We start from the raw sequence: 10,224 nt of genomic DNA on the forward strand, positions 1-10,224 counted from the left end.
CCAAACAAGGGTGTTGGTGATGGTACAAGTAAAACCGGTGAGGGGGTCGGTGATATGGATCGGACGTAGAGCAACAAGAGTGCAGCAGCAAGGCTGCAGAAGGGAATCAGGCTGTGAACAGAGTGGGGCGGCCTGAGGTTAAAAGAAAGAAGAGTATCACACGCAGACAGAGGGGAGATACGGGTCAGTCTACCGAGCGAAAGAAGGGGAGGGTTGATTGTGGATGGGTTTCGGAAGGGGCCGATGTGAGTGTAAGGGTAAGAGAACAGTGTTTGGAGGTAGTGGAGCCTTCGCGGCCATACTCAGAGACGGGTGGAGCTGCTCCAGACGTAGGAGAAGAGGTAGAAATTATGGGATCAGATATAGGGTTTAAAAAATCGGATGATATGCAGGAAGACGAGGGAGAGTTATCAGACTCCTTGATTATCTCTGACATCGCAGCTAGTCAAATAGGAGACTTTATTCACTTGAGGAAATAAGCGATTATCTGGATTACGCTACAGGAAAAGCTGTCAATGTCTTAAAGTTGTTTCCTGGAAGGCAAAAAGTTTTTGCAATTGGCAAAGCACAATATGAAGACTGTGGGTTTAGATATTCTTTTGCGCCAAAAGCGGTTTTGGCTTAAAAAGCACTGCACGACTGTTCGTAAGGGTTTGTTTGTAAATAACTGGTAAAAAAAATTGAATTGTATTTTAATTCACAGTTTTTGCATTCCTTCAAGAAAAAAATAGGTATGGGGCACATAACAACCGGTTTCAGAGCACCCTTTGTGGTTTTTTCTTTCTTTATTCTTTACCTTTTTTTAAAGAGGTCATATCTCTTGGCTCACTTAATATGAACTATGGCAGGGATGTGGAGAAAAGATTCTTGCTCTCTGACCTAATTAACCGAAAGAGGAGACTAAGTGTAATGTTTTTACAGGAAATGTATACCAACAGTAGCAATGAGCTAGAGTGGGGGTTTGGTGGAGTGGATGTTTTAAGCCAGTGTTTCTCAACCCTGGTTCTGGGGACCCACTGCCCTGCATGTTTTAGATGTCTCCCTGCTCCAACACACCTGATTCAAATGAATGGGTTGTTATCAGGCTTCTGCAGAGCTTGATGACGACCCATTCATTTGAATCAGGTGTGTTGGAGCAGGGAAACATCTAAAACATGCAGGGCAGTGGGTCCCCAGGACCAGGGTTGAGAAACACTGTTTTAAGCCATGGAACAAATGTGAGTGCTGGGGTGGCCATACTCTTTGCACAAAGCTTGGAGTTAAACATTCAAAGAAAAACAGAAATTGTGCCAGGGCGTTTCTTGGTAGTGAATGCTACTATGAAGGGTCTCTGTTTTGTATTTATAAACCTATATGCCCCCAACGGTGGGAGTGAGACTGTTTAAAAGACTAGAGGAAGAGCCTGAAAAAATTAGTCAGGATAGCATTATTGTTTAGGGGGTGGTTTTAAATTAATGGGTTAGCATCAAAAATTTATATGTAGGCAGATTTGGATAACTTCACTATTTACTCTGTTTTAAAGTCGAGTTATGAAAAATGCAACTTACTTAGAATCGGCTCCCTAAAAGGTAAAAATTTAGTACTACCAAGTAGTCTTCCAATAAAATGGAATGATGTACCGGTGGACATCCTTGGTATTCATATTCCAAGTGATAGTAGCTAGTAGCTGCAAATTTCAACTCTAAATCCGTAAAATGGATAAAATATTACAGCCATGGAAAGGCGTACACCTCTCTCTTTATGGAACAATTGCCCTGATAAACTCACTAATTGTATCTCCATCAGTGCATTTGTTTTGGCACTGTCCTGTCATAGCATTCTTTTGGATGGAGATACAGCACTGGCTGACCTATATTCAGGACATGCGTCATTTGGACCTTTACAATATAATCTTGGGAAATTTGGATGATAAATGTCCTATAATAAAAAACATAATTATATTACTTGCTCAAAGATTTATAATTCAAGCATCAAACATAGAGGATTTGAGATAGCACAGATTTAAGAACAGGGTTTAAGAACATCATTGTACGATGGAGGGGATGATTGCCATGAATGCTGGCAAACTTGCACAGCATACAGCCAGGTGGGAAAAAAATTATAACACAGGAGGGTTGGTCTTAGTTGTTTATATTTTGCATTTCCTTTACTTTTTATTTTTATTTGAGACTCTAAAGCAAGTGAGAGAATATGAATATATGTAAGTGTGCAAATATGTTTAATGTTTATATGTTTTATGTAAAGTCTGTAAAGTTTTTGGTCCTCCTAGGGTGGGGGAAATAAAAAAAATTAAATAAATAAAAAAAAGACTTCTGGGGAACTCTTGGGACTGATCTTCTGGAGGTCTTCTTGGAGTGCCTGGGGGCTGGACAGCCACCAACAAGTTGTCATCGGGTGGTTTTGACACTGCTGCCTAAAAAAGGGGACCTGTGTCTTAAGCTAGTGGGTCCTGGAAGAGCAGGATCTTTTCAACTCAACTGGTCTGTGTAATGTGACCTGGCATACAGGTGGTAAAGGTCTTGAACTCTAGGGTGCTCGATTACGCCACCTGGGGAATTACACCCAAAGAAATCATTTTAAATAGACCCCAATCTTGCGCTGAGACAAGAGGGTTCCCACACACAGGTAAGCTTGTAAATGAGGACAGAGACATAGTATTTCAGTTTGGATGGGCAATTTAATTATTTATGTGTGTATATATATATATATATATATATATATATATATATATATATATATAGAGGATTGCAAACAAAGGAATAGAGGTATAAAAATAGTTTATTCATACAAAAGTTAAAAGTATTACAATATTATAAAAGATCACGGGCCGCAACACGAGAGGGGGGTACTGACTGCCACCAGATATAAGAAGCAATAGTGAGAAGGGGGGAAAGAAGCAGGCTGACTGCCGGGGAGTTTACCTTCACTGGAGGGGAGATTCACCACACGTGCTCTTAATCCAGGTGCCTGCTTACACACACACACACACACGTACTGCAAAAGGTGACCACAGTAAATTATGAAGTGCACTTTACCACTACAAAAGTACCACCGCATGCAGTGAGGGAAGGGGACCCGAGTCCGGCAACCAGCCCCAATACTGTGGAGGCTATGGGAGAGGGAGGAGAGGAATAAGTAATTACAAAACAGTAACAATGAAGGGGGGAAATACTGGGGCAGCCAGTACTACACTAATTGCCCATCCAATAATAAAAGCAAAAGAAAAAGGCCACTGGGCCAAATAAAGTCTGGGGCCTAATACTTCACCGTACAGTGACATGAAGCCGCCCCTTGACTCACTACCCAGACTGATGAGAGCTGTGGGTAGGCACCACAATAACAAAAAGCTTATGCTAGGCAAAGCAGCAGTGACAAATCTTCCTAAGGAGAAAACACAAGATTACTTGTGGTTACACATACACCTTTAACAGTAATGCAAACTGTAATGAAGCACACAAATATTGCTCTAAATCGCTTTGTATACGCACACACATACCGGAGCAGGCAACCGTAGTGTCGTTTTGCCTCTATCTGCATTCCAAACAACGCGAGCGATGACGTGCTACTCCGTTTGGCGTCTCACAGCGCAGACCTAGATTTGAACATTGCCGTTATAGCACAACATATTCCGTCGCTACACAAGTTCATTAAAATAAGGGTGCGAGAAAGAAAGCATAGCTACCTTCCATGGCAAACACGCTCACAAGCCACCAGGAAGCAGATGTCGACCAGCAAACACCTGTTACCAAAAATACCGTTGAAAGCACCCATACGCAACAAGAGTTAAGTAAATAATACGGAACACATACCTTTCAGCATAGGTCGCACCGCGGGCAGGAAAGCAAACAAAGAACTAAGGGAGACGGATTTAAAATGCCATGTCTGACGGAGCCCATATATATACAAAATGGAACATCAAGCTAATTACGCGTTAGCCACTCACTAGCTTCCTGGGAGGTGTGGCTGAGGAGGGAACTACTATGGTGGCTGCAAGGTAAATCCAGTAATCAGGAAGACAGAAGGTAGTTCTGTCAGTTACAGTAAGTTGACTCAACTGCAGGGTCCAGTGAGGTGGAGGACAGCGTGCTCCGTGGCAGAGCAGATACGGTCTCACTCTGTCAGAACCATAGGAAAATTCCTGGATGGGATAAGGGGAACAGAGCCTGTCGCAGTTTGGGAACTGTGTGAGAATAGGTCTGCTTCCCAGGAGGGGAGTGATAGGCTGGTATTTCCTGGTTTTCAAATATCAGCTGAAGCTGGGGAATGGCAGGAGGAGGGTGACCTACTGTCTTTTAAAAACCCAAAAAGATTTTTTGAGAGTGCGGGGAAGATACTATTATAAGCTGTTTACTTAAAGACGCCACTTAAATTCATTACAATATGCTAAACAAAGAAAGTAGCACATGCTTCTCAGAAGGACGGGTCTTCCAAGAGGGGCATGGAGAGTGTTTTACAAACAAGCGCTACCAAAAACGTCAGGGGACTTCCAGGGGAGGATTGTCAATGGGGCAGTTGCCTCCAATGCCCACATAGCACATCTGACCCAGGGAACAGTGGGGAGTGTCCTTTCTGTTCTGAGCATCACACAACAGCTCACATTTCTGTCACAGACTGGTGGTTTTGTTTTTGTTTTTTTCCTGGGAATAGCCTGTGGTTCCTCAATCTCAGACAGGCAGACAGGCGGGAGAACCGATTGGCCGACGGGCCGACGGCCTGGGAGGCAGATAAACAGGCCAACATACTGGCGGGCAAACAGGTAGACAGGCAAGCAGGCAGACAAATAGACAAGGGGGCAGGTGAACAGACAGACACATGGTTGGGAACATGGATGGGGCGAGGTCTCTGGGCACTGGGTGGGGGCAGCGACACTAGGGGGCACACGGACACTAGGGGGCACGAGAACACTGGGCGAAGCATGAACACTAGAGGGAGCAGGAACACTGGCGAGCTGGACACTGGAGCAGGAACACTAGGGGGCACGAGGACACGGGGGGGAGCGAGGACACGGGGGGAGCATGAACATTTAGCAAAGCATAAACACTGGGCAAGGCGTGAACATTGGGCGAAGCATAAACATTGGGCGAAGCATAAACGATTGGCGAGGCATGGACATTGGGTGAGGCTGGACATTGGGCGAGGCTGGACATTGGGCGAGGCTGGACATTGGGCAAGGCATGGACATTGGGCAAGGCATGAACACTGAGAAAAGCAGGTGGCTTCGCCTGCGGGACAGCGGGCAGGGCAGGCCGCGGCGCCCCCTGCGGGACAACAGACGGAACAGGCGGCCTCTCCTGGGCACTGGACGACGCAAGGGGCCTCTCCGGGGCTCGAGGCGGCTCTGGAGGCCTCTACAGGACGGCAGGCTGGGCAGGCAGCTCCTGCGGGACGGGCAGGCAGATCCTGCGGGACGGCGGACAGGGCAGGAGGCTCCTGCGGGACGGCGAGCCGGGCAGGAGGCTCCTGTGGGACGGCGGGCCGGGCAGGAGGCTTCTGCGGAACGACAGGCTCCGGCGCACTGGGCTGGGAGTACTTCTCCGCCAGAGGGGGCATAGCCGCGGCCCCAAAAACAGAGAAAATGCAGAAATTCAAAAACAATGCAAAACAGAGCACGGGCAGGGAGGAAAACACACAGGGCAAAACCCAGAGTCACAAATACACGGTGGAGCACAAACCGAAACACAATCCAAAACGCACACAAAAGGATCCAGCACCTGAGTCATGGAAGAAGGGAACTTAAATAGACACGATACTGACGAGACACAGGAGGGCACAATGAACAATCATATATATATATATATATATATATGAAAGACATAATGGCAAAACATGACAGTGGTGATCATATACTCCACACCACCCCCATGATGCTGTGATGTGTGAATTCTTTACCCTTCTGCATTAGCAACAGTTTTTGCATGCATATTTTTAGCTCCTCGCTAACAGAGAAATCTCACTGTGGTAAGAAACGCAAGTCGACAATGAGGGATAGGGGTAAACAGAGACAACAGCATGACAGGACACAAGCTTCTCCAAAGCTCAGAACAGAGCAGAACAGAGAACTGCATCCAATTCACTGGCCTGGATTAAATGTCCTTAAATAGTCTATGGCTTACAGATAGCAGCAAGTGATTCGTTTCCCTTCTTTAGAATGATTTTTCAGTTGCCAGTAATGGGTTTGTGAAAAACAAACAAAGCTTTGCATTTACATTCACATCAAAGTTAATGTCACAGTGATCAAAGTTATGTTTGACCTACTGTCTTATGGTTATAGTGCACTGCATTTAGAGTTCAAGTTTATAGTTGCCGGAATAATTCAACACTATAGAAACCTTTGTTGTTGTTGTTGTTGTTATTTTGTTTTCTTGTGCATAGCACATATATGCAGTAATAACTAAATATAATAAAGTCAGACATAGCCAAATACATGTTTTGTTCATATGGTTCTGCTTGAACCACAAAGCATACAGGTCAATGATGAGCACCAACTCAACAACACTCTTATGTCACATACAGTATATGACATTTGCATGTCCTGTTTAATTATGCTATTAAGTTATTCTTACCCAACCTAACATCACACAGGCAAATCGATATTTGATCTTTCTGCAGTCCATGTTCAGAAGTGCGCAGGACCTGCAGTATATCCAATATGGAAATGCAGTATCCTGCAATGAATTGTAAATGTGAGAACCAAGAACTTGTCTTTATTTCAGTACATTTTCAGTATACTCCACAGTAATGCTGAAACTGCTGAGCATGGTTCTTTTCAATGGCCGAACTTTCTCCAAATTTACAAATGTAAAGCACAAAACCTCTAAACTTGTGGCAGATGTTTATTTCAAGGTCTTTAAAAGCACAAAAGCAGAACCATCCGTCATCTTGGTAATTACAAAATCATTTGGAAAATGTAATCTTCGCTGCCAGTGGGAGGATTCAGAATAAATGGGGGTAGTGATTACTCCCTTGTAGTCATGCATTTTAAGGGGAATTCCTACTGCTATTTCTGCATAACACCCTGAGTAAATCCAAAAATAAGTCATTCAGCAGCAAGTGTGGGATACTCCGTGTTAAAATTAGTGTCTTCTCACATCAAATAAGTTAGCCTAAATTCCTTCTCTATTTTCAGTTTATTTTGGTTAGTATTATTGGAATAAGTATACACTTGCTTTTGGCAATTAGCAGATGCTCCAGTCCAGATTGACACACATTGATTACTTTTTTGTATATACTATTCCTTTATACAGCCAGATTCATACACTATACTGAAGACATTCAGGTTAAGAACTTTGATTAGGGGCACCTCAGTGTTCAGTTCAACCGGCTACCAAGCCCAGTTACCTCCACATTATACTACACTGAAAATGGAAGATTCGGTGTGTGTGACTCGTTAAATCAAATTATTTGATCGTTTTCTACAGCAATCTCATGAAGCACTGGACACCGAGAATAAAAGCCACCTTACGTGGGAAATTTTATTTAGGCCTTGTAAAAAACAATAAATATCAAATTCAATTATATATATTTTCTTATTTAAGAAACGATATATATTTTAGGTCTTTTCCTGGTTTTTCTCCCAAATTTGGAATTCCCAGTCATTGATATATAGCCTATCAGTGCTCACTGCTGCAAACTCTACAAATGATTCACACAGAAAAGCATGTGCTTTCCTATGAATCACATGACATTGCTGCCGCTTTTTAGTGAAATTGCAGTGAAATCGATGTGTCTTCTGGTGTACCTAAGAGCGTATTCAGTGCTATGAACAGCGCATACTGCAGACTGTGATATTCTGGCTGCAGTAGTAATTGTCAATTGAAATTATCCAGATGTAAGATAGACTGTAAGATGTTGCAAGGAGGTTGACCATTGCCGCGATGGAATGGGAATGTTGTGTGGGAGGTTTCAGGTCATCTTTTATTTGTTACAGAAAAAGTATTTCTATGGCTGGGTGCACAGAATTAGCAGGGATTCTGTGATTCTTGCCATTTTTCGCAGTTACATGACTTTTTTGTGCTTTCTGTGTTTTTTTAGGCAGTTTTGGATGGTAACTGGCAGCCTAAATGCAGCCTACAGTCAATACTGAAAGCTATAGCTTCAATTCCCCAGTAGGGCACTGCCGTTGTAAGGTACTTAACCTGCATTGCTTCATTACTGCAACCCTCCATACAGTAACTGCATGAACTTCAGTCATTTGACAAAATATAATCAGCCACACTTAATAATAATATCTCTGCCAATTATTCACGTGATCCTTTCTTAAATACATATGCATTAAGGAGAGAAGTGCACCTTGCTGATGGCTCACGTAGATGACAAACTGCACTTCCAGTCCCAGGCAACTGTTTGATACATAACACGCACGTTTCTGAGACAGGATGTGTCATATCTGCATATGAAACCAGTCGCGAAATGCTTACAGTGTGACGAACTAGAGAGTTTAGGACCCAAATGCAGACGAAACTGAAGTTATAATGAAAACGGAGATTTATTTTGGGGATAAGCACACTCATAGTCAGTATAACAGGCAACAGTTTGTGATCCAGGAAATCAATCAGCGATGCACAGTACAAAAGGGAATAATGAGTCTCGTAATCAAAGTCCAGGCAAAGTTTGTAAACCAGTAAATCAAGCAGCGAAGCAACAGTACAAAAGGGACCAATATGTCTTGTAAGTCAAAGTCCAGGCAAAGTTCGTAATCCAATAAATCCGGCAGCGGAGCAACAGTACAAAAGGGGCAGAAGCAGGTCCGTAGTCCAGTAACAGGCGAAGGTTGGTGTACAGGGCAGTTCGCGGCAAAGGTACATAAATGGCAGGCGAAGAATCAGGGTCAAAACGAGACAGGCTGGTCGGGAAACAGGCAGGCAGAAATCGGTGGTCAGGAAACAGGCAAGGATCAAAACGAACAGGCAATCAGAATACCAGGAACAAACGCTTGACTGGCTCAGTAAACTGGGGCAAAAATCTCACACTGAGTGACTGGTGAACAGGGAATATAAACAGTGGAAACAGGTGCACACAATAACAGCAATGAGTGAAGGGCATGCAAATGCCTGCTGAGTGAGAAACCGGTAACAGCTGAGAAATGTAGGGGTGACATAGCTCAGGAGGTAAGAGCAGTTGTCTGGCAGTCGGAGGGTTGCCGGTTCGAACCCAGCCCTGGGCGTGTCGAAGTGTCCCTGAGCAAGACACCTAACCCCTAACTGCTCTGGTGAATGATAGGCATCAATTGTAAAGCTCTTTGGATAAAATGCAGTCCATTTCCAAATGTCATTGACAAATCACGGCTCCAAAGATTGTACAAAATTAAAAGATCTACAAGGTGAAGGCGCGGCAGACGACGTAACATACAGTAAATCGGACTCTGTGTGTGTAACTCAACATGCAGACTTCCAGAGACCCAATCAACCTGCAGGGGTCACTAGTGAAGGATGAGACACTGTAAAACCAGCCAACAGAAACCTCCCCATCCCTGAGGCACGTTCATGACCCATAAAGTGCAACAGTCCCACCCAGGACCACCCAGTAGCCTACAAGATAGGATTTCTTGTTATTTAGTCATGCAACTGTTTCTCCAGCTTCTCCATCCTGTTCTGTCCTGTCTCCACTGCCAGGCTGTGCCCACTGAATATCTATTCTGTTAGTTTTATATATTTCACTGAATTTTGGACATGTAGTCATTATTTAGAGAAAAATCCTTTAAACAGACTTTAAGACAAAAAAGTAAAAATTTCAGTCTCCAAGGATATTAAACCAACCAAGAACTAGTGACCAACAGTGCATGAAAATCCACCTTGTACTCAGCAAAAATATGTACAAGGCATTTTTTCAACAGAAAGTATTTGTTTATAGTCCTTTTTGTTCCAGTGGTGTCACTTTCCTGAATTTCCAAACTCAAAAATGTCTGTTCCTCCTTACTCTGGCTCATTGTATAGGTTAATATGGGTGATATCATCTGCTAACTGAGCAACTGATTCAGAGATGACCAGGAAACGTCTGCATCACTTCCTTAAGTATCACAAGTAAAATAGGCTAACAATTTCCGTGTAGAGAACACATGAGTGATTTCATACATAGAGCTGTCATAGGCTACTTCCTCTTTCCATTTAAGCTATAAAAACTGCCTTGTGGACACCTTAGTTCATTCACAAAGCAAGCAGCTAAGGGAACTAAATCCCTTCACAGCTGGAAAAAAGCAACTTCCTCAGACTGCAATGCACCTCAACC

General features: G+C 43.5%; 1 protein-coding gene across 1 annotated transcript; it reads right to left on the bottom strand.

Annotated features, from left to right (window-relative positions):
* Nucleotides 1-2,701: 2,701 nt before the first annotated feature.
* On the bottom strand, nucleotides 2,702-9,998 carry LOC135253319 (DBF4-type zinc finger-containing protein 2 homolog). Its single transcript, XM_064332446.1, has 2 exons — nucleotides 3,683-9,998; nucleotides 2,702-3,592 (listed from the first exon to the last, which is right to left on the bottom strand). Exon 1 carries the CDS (start codon nucleotides 5,548-5,550, stop codon nucleotides 4,594-4,596), a length of 957 nt encoding a protein of 318 aa, XP_064188516.1. The 5' UTR covers nucleotides 5,551-9,998; the 3' UTR covers nucleotides 2,702-3,592; nucleotides 3,683-4,593.
* Between the last annotated feature and the right edge of the window lie 226 nt (nucleotides 9,999-10,224).

Source organism: Anguilla rostrata, chromosome 4 (genome assembly GCF_018555375.3).
Source record: "Anguilla rostrata isolate EN2019 chromosome 4, ASM1855537v3, whole genome shotgun sequence".
NCBI classification, from domain to species: Eukaryota; Metazoa; Chordata; class Actinopteri; order Anguilliformes; family Anguillidae; genus Anguilla; species Anguilla rostrata.